We start from the raw sequence: 25,990 nt of genomic DNA on the forward strand, positions 1-25,990 counted from the left end.
GGAAGGAAAGTGTTTAAAGGCTTTGATTCAAAGGCACTATGCAAGGCAAGTGTATGGAGGCTGAAAGAAGAGGGAGAAGTACTCTCATTTACTGTTCAGATCAGTATATCAGTCTTTTGGAGTCCAAAAGCTTTTTCGTGGGAAGGCGTGATCCAAAATGGATCTAGAATAGACTTCTAAGTCCAAAAATATTCCTCACATAGGAAAATGAAAGTCAAAGGATGCTCTTGGAAATAGTCTCATTGCAAAGATCTCTTCATTCTGAATCTACTGCAATTTGAATGGGCGAAAATGGACTCCAGAAGAAGGAGTTATTGCAAAAAGAAGATTGCCCATTATCCTTAGAAAATGAGGCAATTTCTTATATAAAAGGAACTTAAGGGCTCCTTAAAGAAAATCACATCGAAAAGGTTTAAAGGGCGGCGCAGCAGGCCTTAAGGGCTCCCCGATAGCGATCTCCGATATATTGCATCAGAGGAAGGCCTTCGCGCGACATCGGAACACTGGGTAGGCCGATTGGCGATATGTCGATGTCGCGACGTGCAGACAAAGCAATCGACGATGGAGCAATGTGGAGGCGGACCCGAAAAACTATACTCTGCAGCCTAGAACCCTTATCAGATCCATAAGACATATCGGATCGGAGCTTTGAAGGGAAAGAGGCCTGGCTGGAGGATTTGCGATATGCGATGTGTGATCGCATATCGACCATTGGATCGAGGAGTAGATCAATGGTCAGGAATAGATCGCTAATCACATTTCGGAGGTGCAAATCGACGATCAGCGACAATCATCGCATCGAAACAAACCACGAGTGTTGAATGGACTTCGGGCCATTGCGATATGTGATATGTGATGCACCGATAGCGCAATCGGCGATCGGGATCGCAGCAATACAAAGGGGCCATGCCATTGCGACTTGCGATAAAGCGCAAGACCCGATAAGTTTATAGGCACTATTTCACATAATTTGAAATCCAGTTTAAGCAGATTTCTGTGTGTTTCCCGTGTATTGAGGTTTTGACCTCCTGCCTGTGCGATTGCGATATTACGACCAAACACAGACCCGATGGGATCATAAGCGCGATTTCATATAATTTGAAGTCTGGACTTAAGGCTCATGAACGGATTTTCATCATAATTCCTGTGTATTCAGTTATATTGGCTATTTTCAGAATTTAGGCTGGGAAAAAGCCGCCAGTTCATTTCCATTGGAAATAGTCCAACGCACCTGTGCCACGCTATGAGCGAGCGTTTCTGTGACAGGAATGTGTACGAAGCACGAAGAGACAGAGCCAGAAAGGAATGATTCCTCATGATTAGGGGACAGTGGAATAGATGGAAGCCGCAGAGTCGAAGGATTCCTCAAAGGCCAGAGAGCCAAGCGAAGAAGCTAGTTTTCACTTCAGGGAGCTCACAGTTGGGAAAAGAGCAATAGCGAGCCAAGAGCCAAAGCCAAAGCCAGAGACAAGAGCCAGAGCTAGAGCAAGAGCCAAGAGCCAGAGCCAGAGCTAGAGCAAGAGCCAAGAGCCAGAGCCAGAGCCAAGAGTCGAGAGCCAGAGAGCCAAACGGCCAGGCATAAAAATGGTATTCTAAGCCCAATGGTTCAGTCGTAACCTATTGGAGTTGAGTGTAGAACTTGTAAAAGAATTCAGCCATAATCCCAAAGAGTCTAATTGAGTTGATTAGAGCTCAAGGAGACGTAGCTCAAGAGGTTTGGGTGAACTCATATTATATTGTTGTTATGTGTGATTATGTATTGCTGCATTATATTTGATGTTATATGTTTTATATCAATTCAAGCAAATAAACTTAAAGCACATAAACAGTCTAAAAACAAACATAAGCATACACCTCTTTCAAGTACTTCTAATTCCGCAATTATCAATCATAAGCATAGATCTTGGAAATATATATAAGCTTTGGAGTGGGAGAGGTTCTTGTAAGTTTGACAAGAAGCCTTTGGTGACCCATTTCAGATCAATTCTAGTCGGGCCTTTCCGGCTAGAGGGGACGGAATTTACCCCTACTCCTAGCTCTCACCCTCAGATAGATGGTCAAATGAAGATCATGAATAAATGGATTGAGGCGTACTTGCGTAACTATATTACGGTCCAGCAGATGGCATGGATCAAGTAGTTGCATCTCGAAGAGCACTGTTATAGCACCACTTATCACTTGTCTAATGGGATGACCCCATTCTAGGGATTATATAGCTATGACGCCCCATCTTTTATTGATTTGGCCTTCGGAGATAGCACGGCCCTAAAAGCGAAAGATTGGATACAGGACAGCGAAGACATTATTAAGGCAGTCAAGGAGAACCTGCATGCCGCCCAGAACCAACAAAAGATATATGTGGACCAACGCCGGACAAAACACAATTTTGAAGTAGGAGACCTTGTTTTCTTGATATTACAACCATATAGACAAACTACACTCAAGAAAAGAGGTGCAGAAAAATTGAAGCCAAGGTTTTATGGACCTTACAAAGTACTCTGACAAATTGGAGAAGTAGCCTATCAGTTGGAGCTACCAAAAGAAAGCAAAATTCACAATGTCTTCCATGCATCATGTCTTAAGAAAGTCATCAAGCATTAGATCACTACTTCCGTCAACCCACCCCCTTTGGACGAAGGGCAACTGGAATTAATTTCGAAGGAAATCATGGCAATTCAAGAAAGAATATTGAGTTGCAGAATGATCTCAGAATATCTTATTAGATGGAAAGACCTACCTGAAGAGGGTGCAACATAGGAAGAACAAATTTTGTAGCACCTGAATTTGCAATTGCTTGAGGGTTGGATGAACAGGCCATGGAACTAGTGACGACTCTGCAAGAAGACCCAACCCTACAGATCCTGAACACAGAGATTCACGAGTTGCAAAAGCAGTATGATGAGGTCAGGGCGACGGCGCGCTCAATTGCTCTCACCCTCAGGCAAATGGTCACATGAAGATCATGAATAAATGGATTGAGGGGTACTTGTGTAACTATGTTACGGGCCAGCAGATGGCATGGATCAAGTGGTTGCATATCGAAGAGCACTGTTTATAACACCACTTATCACTTGTCTAATGGGATGAACCCATTCTGGGCGTTTCATAGCTATGACGCCCCATCTTTTATTGATTTGGCCTTCAAAGATAGCAGGGCCCTAAAAGCGAAAGATTGTATACAGGACAGCCAAGACATTATTAAGGCACTCAAGGAGAACCTGCATGCCGCCCAGAACCAGCAAAAGATATATGCGGACCAACACCGAACAAATCACAATTTTGAGGTAGGAGACCTTGTTTCCTTGATATTACAACCGTATAGATAATTTACACTCAAGAAAAGCAGTGCAGAAAAATTGAAGCCAAGGTTTTATGGACCTTACAAAGTACTCTGACAAATTGGTGAAGTAGCCTATCAGTTGGAGCTACCAAAATAAAGCAAAATTCACAATGTATTTCATGTATCATGTCTTAAGAAGGTCGTCAAGCATCAGGTTACTACTTCCATCGACCCACCCCCTTTGGACAAAGGGCAACTAGACTTAATTTCGAAGGCAATCATGGCAATTCAAGAACGAATATTGAGGGGCAGAATGATCTCAGAATATCTTATTAGATGGAAAGACCTACCTGAAGAGGGTGCAACATAGGAAGAACAAATTTTGTAGCACCTGAATTTGCAATTGCTTGAGGGTTGGATAAACAGGCCATGGAATTAGTAACGACTCTGCAAGAAGACCCAACCCTGCAGATCCTAAACACAGAGGTTCGCGAGCTGCAAAAGCAATATGATGAGGTCAGGGCGACGACACACTCAATTGCTCCAGCGCAGCGCCTCGCCAAGTTGCAGGAGGGGAAGCAGCTCCTCGCACAGGTGGAAGCAGCTCAGAAGAAGGAGGCAGTACTTAAGGCCAGGTTGGGACCTTGGTTAGATGAGGCTTACCAAGTAACAACCAACATTCAAGAAAAGCTGACGAGCTTGCAGCAAACACAACAAAAGATCAAGCTCGATGGGGAAGGTCCAGCTACGGAGTAGCTCGTCGAAGAAGTAAAGCAGGCAGCTACGCAGAGCGCTGTTGAGGTAACAGTTGTGCAGGTGGAGCTAGGGGATCTTCGCAGCAAGATCACCGCGCCAGCTGAGTGACTCGAGGGCGAGTCACGACCTTTGTGTTGGGGGCCTATTGGGATGGGGTCCCCGAGGTCAGTTTTGGGTTAAAAACCCAAGTTTTGATGTAAATTTTGATGAAAAGATGTAAAGTCTCCGCGAATTGTGAATCAAGAGCATAGTCATTGATCAAGAGGGAAACCCATTACCTAGTGTTTTGGGGCAACACTGGGTAAAATTGGAGTATCTGCGGAGAAAAAAGCCCAAATTGGGGGCTACACTTGTAACCCCTCACATTAGACTAAAGAAGAGAGGCTCCCATGAGGAATCTATAAATAAAGGAGAGATGAATCATTTTATCATCATCAAGATTGGATTGAAATATCTCTACTTTCTTTGAGTTGAGGCTCTCAAGGTTTTAAGACCCTTTTTCCTCGATCTGTTTCAACGAAGGTGATCACACCCTAGCTAATCCCCCTTCTCTCCCCTCAACATTTGTTTGGTAACATTCTTCTACAACAGATCATTCAACTATTGTTTGGCACATTAAAGAGATTTATGTGGAGGATCAGTTGGCTCTTTCCTACTCATCTGAGGTCCAAGATTATTTTGGCAGCGAAGGTGCAATGTGTGACAAAGGACATCACTATGACTTTGTTCAGAACAACGAGTGTGTTTAGCCAAATTTGGGATCAACTACCTAACAATCAGCCTTCTAAGGTTGCGGTTATCCATAGAAAAACTACCCAAACCCAATTGCAATCAAATGTTCAAATCTACAGCTATCCTAGTGACATTGTTAAGTACAGTGAGGTTAACAAGGCAATCCTCAGACCAACAATCACCCCTACTAGAGTTGCAACTATCCCCAAGGAAAACAATCATATCCTACTGCAATCAACTGCGGCTATACTTAGGAGCAATGTTATTGGGACCAAATCGGTGATCGAACCAAAAAAAACCTTTGAACTGGGAACTGGTTGGAACATTGTAAAAAAACCAAACCAAAAACACAAAAAATATTCAAATTTAAAAAAAAAAAAAATCATATATATTCATGTGCATCCATATGAATCCAAACCATTTATAAACAAATAAGCAAAAGTTCTCATTTATATAGCATGCAAGGGTGCACATAACCAAAATAGCATGATTTGTTTTGGATGCTAGAGGCCATGTAGAGCCTGTTAGTTGATGTATTTTTGATTCAGAGATGGATATCATCAAAATCATTGTCTATATTGGGATATTCATCATTAATATCACCCTCTAAACATTAAAATAAGATAGAAAAAAACATAGCATGTCAAGTCAAGATTTTGTCTAAGTAATGGGTACATTTTTAGTAGGGTCATGATAAATGAATTAGATAACCAATGCCACTAACATCAAGGTACATAGAGGGCTTGGTGCTCTTCATTAAATACTAGTTCCATACCCTCATACATGACAAAATCCAATGGAAATGTTGCAATTCCCCCAATCTTGAAATCTTGGAAAACTGTTAAGTTTGTTGAAATTTGAGTGAGATCTAAAATTCTACATTCTTCATATGAAATCCATTGAGGTCGAAACCACTCTCAAACATCTTGTGTCATTTCATGGCAATGTCATTTCATTACCATCAATTGCATAGCAATACTAGGGCCATAGGCGTGAATATATGTTGCACCACTCAAAAAGTGTTGTTTTTCTATAAAAAATTACATTTGGAATGTCTTTCGTCAAATTGTACAACACTAAGAGGTTCGGTACAAAACCAGCAGATTCAGTGAAAAAAAGACCAATTCATTGGCCAATCAATACCAAACCGGCCATTTCTCGTTTTGTACCTCAAACCGGACCGGTTTGAGCCCCACACCGGTCAGACTGACCAGTGCTTGCCTGGTTCCAATAACACTGCTTAGGAGACAACTCGCACCTCACTGCAACTCAAGAACAAATTAGGGCTTCCGGTAACCGGTAAAGTTCAGAGACAGCAATCTTCAGCACAGTTTCAAACAGTGGTTGGTTGATATACCAGTGGCAATCTAGACAGTAAGAAGGATTTACCAGTCCTTCCTAACAAAATAGCCAAGTCTAATAAGCTTACATAGGGTAGTTTATAGTTAGTGAACAAATTGAAATTTAAGTATTCTCTGTACTAATTATTTAAGTTTGTCCTCACTGTGCAACAGTGCGAGGAACACTTGTAAATGGGATATATTGTTGAGTAAAGTTTATTGTTTACATCATGGTATTTTGTTGAAGTGAAAGATTATTGTGAATTTTGCTTATATGTTTTGAAACCCTAAGGAAAAAAATACTTGTTGAACACTAGTGAAGGAATGGATTCCTTGATTTGTGCCTTAATTCAAGGAATGTATTTAGTGGTCTTCTTAATCATGCACGAGTTCTAGTGATGTGGACGAGTTCAAGAAGCAGTTTGACTAGCGTGAGTTTGCGGAGGACTCTGTTACCTATCCTTTAGTGTGAGTTAAATTGGGAATTGAATATTCAAGTGGAGTTAGCCTCCTAAATTTTAGGAGCATCCAGCTAACTAAGGGTGTTTACTTTTATTAAGAAGAAAAGCTCCAGTTCAACTTCCTAATTTAGAAACTCACTAACTATAGTCAAATTGAATTGCTTATAAGAAGATCAAAGGCGCACTTTGTATTCATAATTTCTTAAGCACGGGCTAATGAGCAAGTGAGCTTGTGAGAGGAACGAACCAAGAATTTTTCTATTGTGCGAATTAGATAAGGAATGCAGCCTCGAGAATGTTGAAAAATGTGTAACTAGATTCAGTCTTCATATAGATAAAATGTATTTTTGATTCTTGTAAAGTGTAAAATGAAAGAAAAATTATTATTATTATTTTTTGGAGCATGGGTTTCATGCTCAAGGTCTTTTATTTTATAGGTCAAGCACCCATTGAGGGTTTTTGGGGTTTTTCCTAAGTCAAGAAGTCAAAAGAGTCATTGTCATAATTTGAAGACCCCATCAGGCACATTGTAACTTGTAAAGAAAATTATTTTTGTCTTAAAAAATGTCTAGATACCCTCCAAGACCAAGTCAGCCTAAAAGAAAGAGCCACGCCCACCATGAAGAGCCTATATATAGGAGGGAATTTGTCCCCCTTGAAAAACATTCACTCATCTCTCATTCTAGCGAAGAAGGAAGAAGAAGGTAGCGAAGAAGGAAGAAGAAGGCAGTGAAGAAGGAAGAGGACGAAGAAGATCTTTGTTTGGGTTATTTCTCTCTCGCACATGCTAAGGAGAACTAGGGTTTATGTAGCAAGATCTAGGGTTTCTATCTACACGTTCAATCTTGAAGAAAAGAAGACAAGTAGGTCAAGCAAAGGTCACCAAGGGTAATCCTCATGCTCCTGAAGTGAGGAAAAGGCAAGTGAAGGTCCAGGGAAGGCTCAAAAGGTAGATTGAAGCCCACACGTGCGGCAGCAACCACTGTTGGGGGGGCCAAAATTTCAAATCTGCAGTGGAGGCCGAAATTAGGGTTTGTTCTAAGTCAAGAAGTCAAAAGAGTCATTGTCATAAGTTGAAGACCCCATCAGGCACATTATAACTTGTAAATAAAATTATTTTTGTCTTAAAAAAATGTCCAGATACCCTCCAAAACCAAGTCGACCTGGCAGCTGGCAAGTCGACCTAAAAGAAAGAGCCACGCCCACCTTGAAGAGCCTATATATAGAAGGGAACTCGTCCCCCTTGAAAAACATTCACTCATCTCTCATTCTAGCAAAGAAGGAAGAAGAAGGCAGCGAAGAAGGAAGAGGACGAAGAATATCTTTGTTTGGGTTATTTCTCTCTCACACGTGCTAAGGAGAACTAGGGTTTATGTAGCAAGATCTAGGTTTTCTATCTACAAGTTTGATCTTGGAGAAAAGAAGACAAGTAGGTCAAGCAAAGGTCACCAAGGGTAATCCTCATGCTCCTGAAGTGAGGGAAAGGCAAGCGAAGGTCAAGGGAAAACTCAGAAGGTAGATTGAAGCTCACATGTGTGGCAGCAACAACTGTTGGGGGGACTGAAATTTCAAATCTGCAATGGAGACCGAAATTTCCGCAACAGGAGGCCGAAGAAGTGCTACTAGAAGAGATTTGACTATGTTTGACAAGATCAAGGTTAGCACATCATCCGGAGAAGTTGGTCTTGGTCTTTGAGGGTTCTGAAGTCAATGTTAAGGTCTTGCAATTCATCAATTGAAGAATTTATAAGGAAGAGAAGAGATTTGCAGGTTTTCCTCTCAAATGGAGAGGTTTTTTCCCTAGCTTGCAGCCTATATTTTGTGTTCTTGTTCTTCTTATTTTGGTAGTTGTTTGATGATACACACATATAATAATTAGTAAAGCTAATAAGTAAAAAGACATCACAAGCAGTTATCAAGTAAATAGAAATCTCTATAATCATTACCCTATAGATTTCTCAACAAAGAAGTGTGCTAAAAAATAGAAGGAAATTCCTACTTTTTTGGAGCTGGAAATTCCCTAGAAAATAGGGACATATTTCCTAAGGAATGTGCATAGATTTGGAGCTCAAGTTTGCACAATTTTCGAGGAGTCGACAAATATTCTAGTAGGTGTTTCAAGCCTAGTTTAAGGCAAACAAAATATTGTTATTTTTCTGATTGAGACAAGCTCGTTGTAAGAGATTTGTAGCTTATTCTTCTTCAAGAAAATTTTGAAGCAAGCAAGGGTTTTCCCAGTTGGGTTCCCTAGAAAAATTGTGTTGTTTTCGTATGTGAATTTGTGAAATTATTTCTATTTTATTCCATTGTTATTTGGTAGAGAAATTTTGTGTCTATGTGAAAGAAAATTTGTTTTTAGATTGTTCATAATAGTTGATCAAAATTTCGTGGAAAATCTACATGGTATCAGAGATGTGAACAAAGATCAATCAGTGCATAGTCTTCAAGATGACAACCCACACAAGACTAGGATTGAGAGAGCATGATAGACTAGATGGCTCCTCCAATTTTTGTGTTTGGAAGGTCTACATATTGCTTTTGTTGGACAAGTTTGGGTTGAAAGAATTTGTTGAGCAAGGTATTGAAGAACCTTCAGATCTAGATGAGTTGAGACTCTTCCAAAGGCAGACAGCCAAGGCCAAAAGGATGATCTTGGATGGACTTCGGGATCATGTAGTTCCTCATGTTGCAGGTAAAGATACAGTTAAGGACATCTGGGATGCCTTAGTCAAGCTCTACCAAAACTCTTCCAAGAATCAGAAGATGGTCCTCAAAGAGAAGTTGAGGACAATCAAGATGCAAAAGGGTGAGAGTGTAATTTCCTATCTCACTAGAATCCAAGAGGTTTGTGATGAGCTAGCAGTTGTTGGAGAAAATCCCATGGACACAGAGTTAGTGCGTGTGGCTCTGAATGGTTTTACCAAAGATTGGCATACTTTTGTCCAAAGCATTACTGGACAAGATAAGTTGTCGGATTGGGAACGCCTATGGAGTGACTTCATCCAGGAGGAGCTAAGGCTCAAACTAGTTGAGACTTCTAACAGCAGTGGCAAGGGTTCCAAGGATGAGAAGGGGGAGAATCTTGCTCTTGCAAGTAAAGTCAAAGGCAAGAAAGTCAAGGTGAAAAGCGAGAACAGTCAAAAAGGTGACAAGAAGAAGACATATCTTAGTAAGGTCAAATGCTTCCATTGTCATACTTTTGGACACTATGCTTCTAAGTGTCACAATCGGAAGAATGGGTCGAATAAGGAGCATGTAGCTACATCAACTGAGGTAGATAAGTTTGCCTCTCAGTTTGAGGACTTCTCATTGATAGCTTGCCTGGCAAGCTTAGTAGGGAACAGTATGTGGTATGTTGATTCAAGAGCCTCTTTCCATATGACGCGGAATAGGGAGTATATCAGCCAATTGGATGAGAAGGATATGCATGTGAATATCGAGCTTGGAGATAATGGCAAGTATGCTACCAAGGGATTTGGTATTGTCAGCTTTGAGAGGGAGTCAGGTAATACTCTTCATCTCAAAGATGTTCTCTATGTTCAAGGGTTGAAGAACAACTTGGTTTCAGTAGCTATCCTTGAGGATAAAGGATATGATGTCATCTTCAGTAGAGGTAAGGCTTACCTCTAGCACTTGGCTTCTGGATGTAAGAAGCAGATAGGTGTGAGGGTGAAAAACCTCTACAAATTGCATGTAGAGACTAATGCAGCCTTGATCAACAAGGCGGGATGTGCAGATGTAGGTGAACTTTGGCACAGGCGCGTGGGACACTTGCATCAAGGGGCACTGAAGATTCTTCAGCAGATTGCAACAGGATTACCAGCAGGAGGACTTGACAAGAGGAGTATCCAAGGGATGCACGCTTAACAAGTACGCCATGTCTTCCTTCCATGGTCAAGATAGCAGAGCCAAAGGGATTTTGGAGCTGGTGCATTTGGGTGTGTGGGCCCTTTTCTTCTCAATCACTGATGAGACATGGGTATTATGTTACTTTCATTGATGATTGCTCTTGGAAAACTTGAATTTATTTTATGAAAAAGAAAGATGAGGTCTTAGACAAGTTCATGGAGTTTAAGGCCCTAGTGGAGAAGGAGACCGAGAAGAAAATCAAGTCAGTGAGAAGTGACAATGGTGGAGAATATATCTCCAATGCCTTCAAGAAGATTTGTGCAAAGGAAGGTATTAGGAGAGAGTTGATAGCACCTCATAACCCTTAGCAGAATGGGGTAGCTGAGAGGAAGAACGGGAGTATTGTTGGAGCAACTAGAGCTATGTTGCATGATCAAGATCTACCTAGGTTCTTGTGGGAAGAAGCATGCAACTCTGCGGTATTTTTGCCAAACAGGAGTCTACACAGGGTACTTGGTTGAGTCACACCAAAGGAGGCTTTCACATGCAAGAAGCCTGACATTTCACAATTCTGGATCTTTGGCACAAAGGTCTATTGTCATGTGTCCAAAGATCACAAGAAGAAATTGGATGCCACAACAGAGAAGGGTATCTTTGTGGGGTATAGTGAGACATCTCAAGCATACAGGGTGTATCTTCCAGGACTTAGGAAGACAGTTCTCAAGCGAGATGTGAGATTCCAGGAGGTTCAAGCTCTGAGAGTTTCCTTAGACCGTGAGAAGATTGCAGTACCTGAGGAGAAGCTACTTGCTCCCAAACAGAAGTCACAGCGAACACATCAGATTCGGCCACAGCCATAGTCTAGTGGAAAGAGTGTAGCGCAACAGGATTTGCAGTAAGATGAGGAGGATAAGCCAAGCCAAGAGTAGACAGATCAGCCAGAGCCACCCACCACAGGGAAGAAGGCCAAGTGGGCCAAAAGGTTGATTCAGATGGCTCAAGAGCATGTCAAGGCTCCTAGCACCATGTTTAGGCAGAGTAAACAGCCATAGAGGTACACAGGTTATATGGCACTGATGACAAAGTTGGTGGACACTGAGCCTTCTTCTTATAAGGAGGCAACTTCTTAGCAGGTTTGGCAAGATGCCATGGTGGAGGAGTATTCCTCTATCACGAAGAATGATGTCTGGGAGGTTGTTCCACGACCTGAGGGGAAATCAGTAGTTGGATCTAGATGGGTGTACAAGCTGAAGCATGGAGCAAATGGGAGTGTGGAGAAGTTCAAGGCTAGGTTTGTGGCAAAGGGCTTCTCACGGATTAAGGGTATAGACTATGAGGAGACTTTTGCCCCAGTAGCACAGTATTCATCCATTAGGACTATTCTAGCACTTGCAGCACAGATGGGGTGGAAGATCCACCAGATGGACGTGAAGACAACCTTCCTCAATGGAGTTGTTGAGGAGGAGATTTTTATGGGCTCAAGTAGGCTCCGAGAGCATGGTACTCTCAGATTTGTTGAAAATTGTAACTAGGTTCAGTCTTCATCATAATCATGACATTGTATATTCCTTAAAGAGGAAGAAAGAGAAACAAAAAGAAATTATATTTTATTTTTGGAGTATGGGTTTCATACTCAAGTTTGAGTCAAAAACATGTTCTTCGTGCTTTAGGTCTTCTAGGTCTTTTTAAGTCTTTCTAGGATAAAGAATAATATTGGTCATGTGTCATAGTTCCCATTTGGACTCATTGTAATGAAGAAAAATATTTAGTTTATTGAGAAAAAGCCACAGATGAGCCCAAGACCAAGTTGGCCCAAGAGCAAGATCAATTCAGCCTAAAGGAGGGGTATTCAACTCTCTAGAAAGGCTATAAATACAAGGGAGCTCGACCTCATTTGGACACACATCTCAACCAAGTTCGATCTACAATAGCGAAGGAGAAGAAGAGTAGCTAGGAGGACGAAGAAGAGCAGAAGTTGAATTTTGTCAAGGAAACTTTTCTCTTGTCTCGCTAGGATTTCTAAAGTTGCCAATTGCAAGAGCACGAAATTTTGTAGTAGTTGCAGGGGGTCGAAACTATCTTGCAAGGGTTAAAGTTGCAGTAGTAGTGTAGCAGTATCAAAGTTCTGGAAGTTGTCTCAAGAAAGATCTTATTAGGGGCTGGCTTGGGGGTTGGAGTGTTTATTAGCTTGGGTCTTTGGGTCTTGGAAGTATCTTTTGTAAGCAAATTCTAAAGAAGAAGAGAAGCATTTTTCTGGGTTTTCCCCTTGGAGGGGTTTTGCCCTAGCTTGGAGCCTATATCTTGTGTACTCTATCTCTTTGTGATTTTCATTGCTTTGATAATTGCTTGATGAACAGAACTAAGGAAGTAATAAAGAAACAACTAACATCACAAGTAAATATCATAATAAGGAAAATAAGTTCTAATTTACAAGTCTCCATATTTTCCAAACATGGTATCATAGGTAAGGTGCAAGAAGGAGACTGAAGATCACATCCTTGTTGGCACTATGGCAAGGGTTATAAGGAAGGGTTTCAACTTTCAAGGCTCTTTGAAATCTCATTGCATGTATGAAGAATTATCTATCGAAGATCATCTCCAAGCTCGCAAAGTAAGTAACTGATGGAATCGTGTTCTCTGCTTTATCCGACACATAAAAGGACGAGAATGTATGGGTTATTGACAGTGGTGCCTCCAGACATATGACAGGAGAATGCAGTCAACTCCAAACCCTATCTAAGGGAAACTCATCTCACTCTATCGAACTTGGAGACAACAAGAGTTATCCCGTGAAACGCATTGGATCTACATCGTTGGAGCTCAATTCAGGTGGAAGCATTCACCTCAACAACATTTTATATGTTCCAGGTTTGAGGAAAACTTACTTTCTATTTCTTTTCTAGAGGATAAGGGTGATAGAGTTGCTTTTGTTGATGGCAAGGTTTTCGTTTGGGGTAAGGGCTCTAGTATTAATGAAGCAAGGGTGATTGGGATTCATGAAGGTACATTGTATAGACTCTATACACCCCTAGCTCAAGCCCTAGTTCACCTAGAAGTGAGTCCTTCTGAACTATGGCATAGAAGGTATGGACACCTTCATTATAAGATACTGCCATCTTTGAGTCAAATGGTCAATGGCATCCCCAAAAAAAAGGAAGATCATGAAGGTATCTTTAAGGGATATGCCCTAGGCAAGAATGTAAAGAAACCATTTGCAAGTAGTGACACCACATCTAAGGAAATTTTAGATCTCATACACTCGGATGTATGTGGACCTATAGCAATAAAGTCTCTTAGTGGGCATCAGTATTATGTAACCTTCATTGATGATTACTCAAGGAAAACTTGGTTATAACTTCTCAAGAAAAAGGATGCAGTATTCGAAAAGTTTCGGGAGTTCAAGAATGAAGTGGAAAACCAAACCAAGAGAAAGTTCAAAATTCTAAGGTCAGACAATGGTGGAGAATACACCTCCAAAGAGTTAATAGCTTTCTACAAGGAAGCAGTAAATCAAGAGGGAGCTCCTTGTTTCCTATAATCATGCACAGCATGGCATGGCAGAAAGGAAGAACCGTATTATTGAAGAATGTGTCAAGGCTATGATACATAATCAAGATCTCCCTCAATTCCTATGGGGACAGGCATGCATGACAGTTATCTACTTACAGAGAAGAAGAGTAGCTGAGAGGACGAAGAAGAAAAGTAGAATTCGAATTTTGTCAAGGAAGCTTTTCTCTTGTCTCACTAGGGTGCAAGTTGCAGGAGGACGAAATTTTGTAGCAGTTGCAGGGGGTCGTAATTGCAGGTCCAAAATTCTATTGTAGGGGTCGAAGTTGCAGTAGCAATGTAGCAGTATCAAAGTTTTGGAAGTTGTCTCAAGGTAGATCTTGCTGGGGGTTGACTTAAGGCTTAGAGGTTTTATTGTCTTGGGGCTTGGAGGGTTTATTGGCTTGGGTCTTTGGGTCTTGGAAGTCTCTTTTCTAAGCAGATTATAAAGAAGAACAGAAGCATTTTTTTGGGTTTTCCCCTTGGAGGGGTTTTTCCCTAGCTAGGAACTTATATCTTGTATACTTTGTCTCTTTGTGATCTTCATTGTTTTGATAATTGCTTGATGAACAGAACTAAAGAAGTAATAAAGAATCAACTAACATCACAAGTAATTATCATGATAAGGAAAATAAGTTTTGATCTACAAGTTTCCATATTTTCCAATAGGATTGACAACTACCTTCGAGGATTGGGCTTCACTAAGAGTGAGGCAGATTCCAACCTACACTACAGCATGGTTGCAGGGCTTCCGCTCATTCTAGTTCTCTATGTTAATGACCTTATACTGATTGGAGATGACAACTTGATCCACGATTGCAAGGAGGACCTTGCAAAGGAGTTTGAGATAAACGATATGGGGCTTATGCACTATTTCTTTGGCTTGGAGGTTTGGTAGGGTGATGGTGAGATCTCTATGGGACAAAGCAAGTACACAGCAATGATTCTCTGGGGATTTCATATGCGGGATTGCAGGCCCATGGCCACACCTCTAGTCACAAACTAGAGGAAGGTGGATGCTGGCAAAGAAGAGTGAGTGGATCCTACAGTATACAAGTAGCTCATTGGGTTGTTGATGTACTTAGTCAACACACGACCTGATATTTGTTTTGTAGTCAACCAACTAAGTCAATTCATGGTGGAACCAACCAGAGTGCATTGGGTTGCTGCAAAGCATGTGTTGAGATATCTCAGAGGCACAACGGACTATGGATTGTGGTACAGACAAGTTGATGGAGTGAGGCTTGAGGGCTTCACAAATGCAGATTGGGCAGGGAGCTCCACAGACAGGAAGAGTACTTCAGGTGGCATCTTCAGCATTGGGTCAACAACTGTTTCTTAGTACAACAGGAAGCAGAGATCAGTTGCACTCAGTTCAGCAAAGGTCGAGTACATGGCTGCTAGTCAGGCAGCTTGTGAGGCTATTTGGATGAGGAAGTTACTTGTGGGACTTTTCAGACAGAGGATGGAGCCTACCATGATACATTGTGATAATCAAAGTTGCATTAAACTCTTTGAGAATCCAGTGTTTCATGATTGCTCAAAGCATATTGAGATCCGATATCACCATCTTAGAGATTGCATGCAGAAGGGGATAGTCAAGCTATCGTACATTCCAATAGGGGAGTAGACAACAGACATCTTGACCAAGGCATTGGCAAGAAGCAATTTTGTTCATCACAGAGATAAGTTGGGAGTTGTACAAAATCCCTTCCTCACTAAGAGGGAGTGTTGAAAAGTAGCGAAGGAATGGATTCCTTGATTTGTGCCTTAATTCAAGGAATCGATTTAGTGATCTTCTTAATCATGCACGAGTTCCAATGATGAGGACAAGTTCAAGAAGCAGTTTGACTAGTGCGAGTTTGTGGAGGACCGAGTTATCTGTCCTCTAGTGTGAGTTAAATTGGGAACTGAATGTTCAAGTGGAGTTAGCCTCCTAAATTTTAGGAGGATCCAGTTAACTAAGTGTGTTGACTTTTGTTAACTAGAAAAGCTCCAGTTCAACTTCCTAATTTAGAAACTCACTAACAATAGCCAAATCAAATTGCTTATAAGAAGATCAAAGGCACACTTTGTATTCATAATTTCTTGAGCATGAGTTTGTGAGCAAGTGAGCTTGTGAGAGGAATGAGCCAAGAAGTTTTCTCTTGTGCGAGTTGGAGAAGGAAGGCAGCCTTGAGAAGTGCACTGAAAAATAGGAGGAAATTCCTATTTTTTAGGAACTGGGAATGTGCTAGGAAATAGGGACATATTTCCTAAGGAATGTGCATAGATTTGGAGCTCAGGTTTGCACAGTTTTCGAGGAGCAGATCAGTATTCTAGCAGGTGTTTCAAGCCTAGTTTAAGGCAGACAGAATATTGTATTTTTCTGATTGAGACAAGCTGGTTGTAAGAGATCTGTAGCTTATTCTTCTTCAATAAAATTCTGAAGCAAGCGAGGGTTTTCCCTGTTGGGTTCCCTAGAAAAATTGTGTTGTTTTTCTGTGTGAATTTGTGCAATTATTTCTGTTCTATTCCGCTGCTATTTGGTAGAGAAATTCTGTGTCTATGTGAAAAGAAAAATTGTTTTTAAATTGTTCATACTAGCAGATAAGAATTTTCGTAGGTGTTTCAAGCATAGTTTAAGGCAGACACAATATTGTAATTTTTTCTGATTGAGACAAGCTGGTTGTAAGAGACCTGTAGCTTATTCTTCTTCAATAGAATTCTGGAGCAAGCGAGGATTTTCCCCGTTGGGTTTCCTAGAAAAATTGTGTTGTTTTTCTCTGTGAATTTGTGCAATTATTTCTGTTCTATTCCGCTGCTATTTGGTAGAGAAATTCTGTGTCCATGTGAAAAGAAAATTTGTTTTTAGATTGTTCATACTAGCAGATAAGAATTTCATGGAAAACCTACAATCCCCTGGGGATATTTAATATTACAGTTTCACTCCCAAATTAAAGTTGAAACTTCCCAAATGGCAAAATTCAGCATCCATGATTATCCTTCAAAGCACATCAATGCAACAATGGATTTCAAATTATTCTAATTTTCATCGATTAAAAGCCCACTATGGAAGCTCAATCACGTCTGAGCAATCAGCCTCACAGCCTAACAATGACTCAGATTTACGGCAATTCATTTGAGCAACAGCCACTCCATTTTTATGAGCTCAAAGACCAAGATACGAATGAAAATTTAGCTCCATCAACCTGAACTAAGCAATCACTCTTACATTCTACAAAATTATATTTCCAAATCCCTTATTTCTGTCATTAGCATCATTTTCTAGTTTCATTTAAACAATTCAATTGACCCAGTCTTCCTTTAGAACGATGATGTAGTACTTATTCTAAAGTCAACTTCAATTTTTAGGAAAAGACAGACTGCAATGTAAAACATTTATTTCATGATTTTATCTGAAGGAAAGAAAAATATGTCAACTTTTGATACAGATGATGCACATAGAGAAAGCACCTTCCTGGAAACTATATCATCATGTCATTTTTTAATTGCTGCTGAACTGTTTTTTATGTACAGAAACCAGTGCATGGCTTCTAATAAAGGAATGAATTCATTAATACTGCAATAGCAAATGCATATGGACAAACCTTGTATTCAAATGCCTCCTTGTAGAGTTAAGGCCCAGAATCAACATGATCCATCAACTCTCTTTTAATCAGTTTTAGAAGATCAAGAATCTGCACACAAAGTGCACCACGCCTTTAACCAATTAGGCTGCTATTCCAACTAGATAAGCAAAACAAAACATGGATGAAATGAAAAAGAGGTGAAAGAGAAATAAAGAGAAGAATAATATCATCAATCATGATACAAGGAAATATTAAATGTCTATTGTAAAATGTCACAAACTTTATTAACAAACCTCTGCAACAAAAAATTAAAAAAGAGGGAGGAAAGTAAGAGTTCCATAGTGTTAGATATTAATGACCATTGTTAATAATAGACATGAATCAGTTCAGCTAATAAAGTTAGTTGAGTCTCGTTACTACATACTTCCCTGTCTTAGGGACTCATGCCCTTATTTCCAAAAGATTGGTTAGTAAAGTTTAATTCATTAATAAGACTAAACGTTCCTCCCTGTGAATTATACTCTCTCCACAAGGTGTCATAGCTGTAGTGATCGGTGCATGTGATCAAAATCAAAGACTCGTGAACCGGGACATGCACAAGAGTTGTGAGGGATGTCTTGACTGCAAATTACATAAAAGAGGCAAGTCTGTCTCTATTTCTACACTTCAATTTTCACAAAGACATCAAATATTTTCAAGTTTCAAAAGTGAACTTAGAAGTTATAAAAGGGACACGGGACTTTGAAGCGGTTTGAAATCCCACCACCATGCAGATCACATAGTGAATTAAGCGAGGCTTGATGGCAGAGAATCACAATATAAAGCAAGTTTCTAGAATTCAGTCAACTCGGACTCAGACTTGGCAGAGTTTATAAATTTGACCCAGTACATTCCAACTAGACCCCTCTAAATAGTACCAGGACAGATTTGATACAGAAATGACCAAGTCATTCACCAACTCAGCCAGTTCAGTACCAAATAAGTCCAACCTGGCTGAGACATACCCTGTATGTATGCAACACATATTTTGATAATAAACATCAATTTTTTTTTAAATTACAACTAAAACCTATGTCAGCAAACACATCCCTAGGGGGTTCCATGTCACTAACCCCACAAGTCAGACATGAATTCATGATGACATGTGTCAAACACGAGTTTGGCACATGTCCTGTAAACAGGACATGTGCCTTACACATGTCACATGTTTTGGACACATGTCACATGTTTTGGACACATGTCACTGGCAAAAGCACCCAGCAGGTCTTAAAAAAGGCAATATGTATTCCTTTTTCACTCATTTCAGTCAGCAGGTTGGAGCATTGAGGGCCTTTGAGTGCAGCATTGAGGGGATTCCAAGTGCTAGGCAAGAGAGATTTTTCCACCAGTCTTCAGTTTCTTTCCTACAGCAGTCCATTTTCTTCCTCATTCCACAAAAATCATGCCACAATCAGCAAGGCTGCTGGAAAAAATCAAAGGAAAGCGAGGAATAGCCCTATTGAGGTTGCCCCACCCCTGCTAGAAATGGGGCTGCAAGTGCTGCTTCAAATTCTTGGCATTCCCACCTTAGTAGCAGTGGCACAGTCTCTATGTAGTAAATTTTGATTTTGATTAACTTGAAGAGAACTGCAGTTTATAGTTCTAATTTCATGTGTGATTATCATTTGATCATCACTGATGTACTCATTCCACGTGACTTTGAGGGTCAACTCATGAAAACACTTTTCTAGTACCAAATTTATCACATCACCTGTACCTGACCTAGAGTCCTAGGAAATGCATCGTCTATAGGGTTTTCCACATGTAATTAAGCTTAATGATGTCCACAACATGGTCAAGTTAGGAAGGAGGCAAAAATTAAAAGAGATATTGAGCTATTAGAGGATGTCACACGATGGTCACCATCTACTGACACATATTTAGAGGCATTTATCCTCACTTTTGATATGCCAACCTAGAGCGTGCTAAAGCTTATGCCTTGGGCATTGTGGCACATTCATTAGGCAATGGAACATGTCCTTGGTCTACGGAAGAGGTCACCAGTGTGGGTAATGCAGTTTGTTATGCCTCTGGGGACTCACCCATGAGTTCATTGGAGCACCTTACAAAAGTCATCCACTTTTGCGAGATTCCATGAGCCACATGTGTGAGTCATTCAATATTTTTGATGGATTGACGACACTTAGTAGACTTTGATGAGGTTGTTACCTTGCTTGAAGGAGGAACTCCGAATGTTGGGGATTTTTTACCATTTTCCCCCTTCTTAGTAGAGACATCCTCTCTTTTGGACACTTTTGTACATCGGGCATAACTACTTCATTTTTATAATGTATTGTTGAATATATCTCTTTCGTTAAGTTAAAGAGATAATGGTTCTTTATGGATACTTGGGCTAGATCTAGGAATTTATTGTTATTCTATTGAGGTTGTTGGTTTTCTTTCTCTATATAAGTGAAGCTCCTCTCATTGTAAACTTTGCTAGAAGATTGTAGAAAATACACTCTTAAACTCTTGTCTAGTTACTACTTTATGCTATGGATGGTTGACTAGAGTGCTCAGGAGAAAGCTTTCTTGTGTGGATGCTTAAATGATGGATGAATACACAAATGCATGATCTTCAGTCAATTTTTCAGTAATTTTCATTCTCAAGAATTGAGGTATTTGATATTGGAATAGTTTAAGTGTGGTCATACCATTCAATACATGCTTGTATGCTCATTTATCTCTTGCATAGTTGATCCCCTCTCAAGGTTTGTGAAGATTTTTATTTTACAATCTTTCTTTGTCACTTTTGAAATCGATCAAGCCACTAAAATATTGACAGTGATTTAAAACCTCAGGCCTATCCATTTCTTAGTCTATCTAGAGCTTACATGAAAAGGTTTAACTGACCACATTAATTTCCGGAAAACCTTGATTAAAATAGTATACTTTTGCTTCAAATTTATCAGTGAAACCCTTAAAAAAGTTCCAGATAAAAAATTTCAAACCCTTGGACCATAAAAAGGTTGGATAATATCACTTCAAAAATTATTTTGAGGCCAGATCTTACCCTCTAAGGCCTAGATCTAGCTTCAAATAAAACCTCACCTTCAGATATGAAACTTGTACCTGAAAATAAAAACACCCAGAACCCGGATATACAAAAAATAAATAAAACCCAAAAAACCCAAGTCAGAAAACCCAAAAATTTACAAATCTATGCACAGGAATGGCAGATCTATCAGATCTGAGGAGTGTGAGTCCAACTCCGCTCCCAGATCTGATAATCTAAGGCTCTCAATAGCCAGATTCATCAATTTCGCACATAGAAACCAACAAAAAAAAAAAAAAAAAAATTCAAAGGAGGTGCTTAGCTCAAAACCCTTCATGCATCACCAATAAAAATCTTATGATAACCCTAGGATCAAATTAAGTTGGGATCTTCAGAAAACACGGATCGGGAGTTGGCTGGTCCAACCGAAAACTTCCCCTAATGCCCGAGGATCTAAAAATCAAGACTTTCCTGCAAAACTCAATTCAGCCATCAAAATAGAGTGAGAAAATAATAATAAAATTTAGATAAATAGAGATACCTGCTATTACATTCAAAATTTAAATTATCATTTAAACCCCAGCGACTGAGTAAGATACCTATACTCAAATCACTCTTCAGAAGCTATTATCAATGGCTAAAAAAAAATATGCATGAAAAACGACACATCTTACAGTATTTCCATGAAAAGTAACACCGGCGAATATTAACCCCAAAGTTTTTCTTTATTATTCAAAAAAGATTACACGAGACCTTTTCGTTTAGCACACGATCCAAAGATCGGATGAATGACTTCTTATTTAAAGATAAATCATCCAACGGCTAATTCAAGTGATCCTCGTCAAAACAATCTCGACTGTTGATGAAGATTAAAATTTCTTTTAATCTCATCCGTCGAAATATTAAATTCTTGCGAAAATTTGAATTTTTCAATTAAATGCATTTTAATTAACTCAAAGATTAAATTTTTTAGTTAATTTCTCCAAAATTTGACTTTGACTTAACCCCAGGGATCAAAGACTTAAAATTTATCAAAATAATTAATTTACCTTAGTCACGGGACCTTTTAAATTTTGATTTTTAAAGACCAACGAATTTTGCCTTTAGAGAATTTAAATTTACCTAGGACCTAGAATTAATTAAATTTCTAGCTTAAGATTTTAATTAATTTTTGGCCAGAAAATTGAATTAATTAACCTATAAGGGAATAAATTATTTTTCCAACCCTCAAGACACTTTACATCATGATTTTCATATTTTTAAAATCTCAAGAGGGAAAACCCATTTGTAAAAGACCCTCACAGACTACCCATTTCTGCAACACAAATATAATCAGCAAACCAAGCAATTTGTAATAAAATAACCTAACCAAATAGTTAGGATTATTCCCAAATCACTTTTACATAGACTCGGTTTAGAACACTAGGACTCGCCTAAAGTCCCAGTGACAAAATTCATTTCGGCTTTGGGGTAAGACTGAAGGAAACCTTTGTCGACAATCCAAGAATGGATCAGTGAGACAAAAAACCTCCCGAAATGTAGATCGTCACCAGAAAAGTAGGTTTACTTAGGCAATTACATACACGACACGGATCTGTTGAGATTATTTACATTATACACATGCAGAAAGGGTTTACATAACATCTTGGAAGTGAAACTGATGATGATAGTTGTACAGCATGAACTCATCGATCAGGCGCTATCCCTTTTGAAAAAAGGGGGTGTACTACTATGGGTCATTGACACATAGTGGTCAACACTGGCCATTGACCAATATTTTGCTACACACTCGAAGATTTTAGAGTTTCTCCTACAAGCTCGATAGGGAATCCGATTTCAGCCTTTGGCCACCAAACTTTTAGTCGTTACATAAAAGAAAATTTAAATTTAAATTTAAAAAAAAAAACAAAGAAAAAAGGAGGAAAAAAAACCACCATTATATATATAGATATATATTAAAAAAAACAAACAAACAGTTGGCACCCTCCACTTGCCGTTGTCGCATTATCCATCACCAACTGCCCAGAAAGCACTATTCAGCCGTCGTCGTCCACATCGATGTCATTTGTACGCTACCTTACACATTTTCCCTTCTAAACAGATTCAATCCATATGAATCTGCATGTTTTGCCATATTTTCAATCATGTGCATCACACAAAAGGGAATTAGGTTTGGAAACACAACATCTAGGTTTGAAATAAATTCAAGAAACGGTTTTCTCCTCATTATATCGATATTGGGTGGAAGACACCTTCAATGGGATTAGTTCGAGACTTTTCTTTAGTGAAGTAACCATATTGTGTAACGGCAACCAAGATTCGTAGGAGCTTGAGAGATTGTGCCACTATCTAGGTTGATAATCCAATCGTCATGTGAAGGGAGAAAAGAGTTAACAAGGTTCCAAAATGATCAACGATAAGTCGTGACTCTCCAAACCTAGTGAACCCAAATAATTCAATTAATTAAAGGCCAAGTCACCAGGTTCAGAAAATTTCATCGTTGAAATTCAAAATTCATCGAACCTAAAACCAAATCGAATTTGTTTGTCTAAATTCACCGGCGAAATTTAATTGAACACAAACGTGAACCTGAAAATAATATTTGAATGGGTTCAACGAGGGTTTAATCCTACCTAAAACTTGTTCGTTTAAATTCGCAGGCAAAATTCAAATTGAACACAAACACGAACCTAAAAATAATATTCAAATGGGTTCAACAAGGGTTCAATCATTTTTTTAAATAGGGACGTCAATACTTGAAGACTTTGTTCTATGTAGTTGAAATCAAAGTAGTAAATATGTGTAAACATTCTATGTAGTTGAAATTGAAACATTAGATATATGTTAAAAAAATATTGACGTAACTTAAAAGGATTTTAATAATCATAGTTTAAAATTTAAATTGATATAACTTATTTATTTATCACAATAGTTATATAATAATATATAAATTTTAATATATTTATATAGAAAAAAAAATCATTTACATAATAATTTAAAGTTTTGTATAATCATAATTTAAATTTATATAATTTATTTGTTCATTACTATAATTATATATAATAATAAATTAATTTTAATATATTTATAAAATTACATTATAAATGTTAATAATTTCAATTATAATATATAAGTAACGGTTCTAGGTCAGATCCCAATCTTTTTTAATAAGACTCTCATACCCATTTCATTTAAAAAAAAGTATTATATATATATATATATATATATATATATATATATATCTTTTGTTTGCTAGTTTATGTGAGTCTTTAGATGATTGCATGACTAACCTATGGCTTGAGTAGCAGCGATCAAGGGGCATCTAAGCCATCAAAATCACTTAGAGACGCACCCAATCTAGACCACACCAACCCTTAGCATAGATGGATTTTTACCCATAGTTTCAAACAGGGGACCTTTTCACCACAGAATTCCTTAATAGTACACTTTGTCATCGTCTATTTTATGCCATGTGGGCTATATATATATATATATATAACTTGGCAAACTTCAAGTTGAATTTTATCGTCTAATTTTTTATTGTCAAATTTTTTTTGAATTTTAAGGTGTCAAATTCAAACACAAACTAGAACCAGATGACTTAGATTAAAAGCTAAAGTTTAATATGTTCGACGGATTATATTAATTCCATAAAGCAAGTACCATATAAATATTATATAAAATATAAAAAGAAAAATCATGAAGATATTTACAAAGTCAAAGGATATTTAATAAATTTGTTTTAAAAAGTCGTGAAGGCACTTATAAAGTAAAAAAGAATAAATCATTATATTCCTAAAACTCAAATAAAAAGATTAGAAAAATTTATGATATGTTGAAAAAAATTTAAAAAGTGAAAGCAAGAAGAGTTAGGGGAAAAAATCAATTCAAAGGTAGTTTTAAAGTACGAAATTATAAGGTAAGAAAGAGAATTTTATTAAGTATAATCCATAAAGGTGTTCAAATCCATTGGATAACAAGGGACTTTATTAAATTTTGAGAAGTGATTTATAAAATAATAATAATAAAAGGGTTTTGAAAATAAAGGTGAAACAAAAGTCATTAAAGAATTTCTGATATTAAGGTATTATTTATCACAAATTATACATTAAAAAAATATTGGAGACGTGGGTCTCTCATACGAAAATATATAAACTCCTTGGTCAAAGTATCATTTGACGAAATTATCGACGAACGCATAATAGAGTGAATCACTGAAGAAGAAAAAATGGAGAATAATCCATAAATGAAAGATGAAAGATTTTCCTATAACAGTCTTCCAATCATAGATCACAGGTTATTTACATTAAAAGGGATTATCCAAAGGAAAGAGATTAATATTGTTATCAGAGCAAGCGACAAGGAAAATTACATCAACATTAATTTGGCGAATCAACTATCGATTCCATCGCCAAATACAGGGGAAAGAGAAGATATTTTTGGCAACAAAGAGTATGAAATTAATGATTTACAAGTAACAGTTGATCCTTATAAATATATATCTCAATTCAACATCGTAACTATGTCTAATAAAGAGATTTGACTTAATTCTTAGTCTACCTTGGTTTAAAGAATTGGGTACGTTCATGCTAAACATGGAGTAAAAAACTTTGATGTTTCCCTATAAGAAGAAGATGATAACATTCCAGGACATGACAATGACATCAGAATCAATAATGCTTTCTTTAGAAGACTTTAAAGATATTTCAAAATTGATGCTTCGAGAGAATCAAAAAACAATATTAGAGAAGTAGAAATAACTTGAAGAAGCCATCTCCAATAAAATTGAAGAAATTTCTCATTTAAAAGTACATAATCAGAAACTATTTGCACAAGTCAAGAAGTGTAAAGCTACAACGCACAAATTAGAACAAGAAAATGAAGCTATCAAGAAGAAATCGAATGGAAGTTTATCAAAAACTGAAAAAAAAGGAACAAACGATGATTCAAATAGTATCACGATTCAGAAAAATCCCAATCAAATTGAACTGAAGACATACTCAGGCGTTGCAGTTCAAACTATGGGAATTCCAAGTAAAGATCTAGCGATTAAACAAGCGACTTCCGTACCTGATGGAAATCAGATAACTCAACTAGATCAATAAATCACCACAAACAGGATAAAGGAAAATTAAATCACAAGAACTCCCTATCGACACCCAAATCATAAAAGCAGACATCTCAAACAATCTGCATATCCTTATCACTTGTACATCAACATTTGTATATATTAATATTTATCCTATTATGGATATTTACATATTCCAGATATTCTGAATATTCCGCTAAGTATAAACTTTGTTCATTACAATGGTACCAGAGCAGGGAATCTCATTTGTAACAATATAATATTATATCTCGTGTACATTTAACATTCATATATATAAATATTACTTGTCCTATAAATGAATATTTACATA

The 25,990-nt window shown here is 38.2% G+C and overlaps 1 protein-coding gene across 8 annotated transcripts in view; it reads right to left on the reverse strand.

Moving 5' to 3' along the window:
- LOC149226183 (uncharacterized) overlaps positions 1–25,990 on the reverse strand; it is a 220,335-nt gene that overhangs the window by 92,782 nt on the left and 101,563 nt on the right. For all 8 annotated transcript variants that reach the window (XM_089377421.1, XM_089377422.1, XM_089377414.1 and 5 more), the window contains one exon: positions 17,555–17,644. In XM_089377421.1, the coding sequence (XP_089233547.1) occupies positions 17,582–17,644 (63 nt within the window). In that variant the 3' untranslated portion in view covers positions 17,555–17,581. The remainder of the gene's footprint in view (positions 1–17,554; positions 17,645–25,990) is intronic.

This window comes from Pinus tabuliformis, chromosome J (assembly GCF_031772625.1).
Source record: "Pinus tabuliformis cultivar Carrire ecotype Pingquan chromosome J, CPIR1, whole genome shotgun sequence".
Classification (NCBI taxonomy): Eukaryota; Viridiplantae; Streptophyta; class Pinopsida; order Pinales; family Pinaceae; genus Pinus; species Pinus tabuliformis.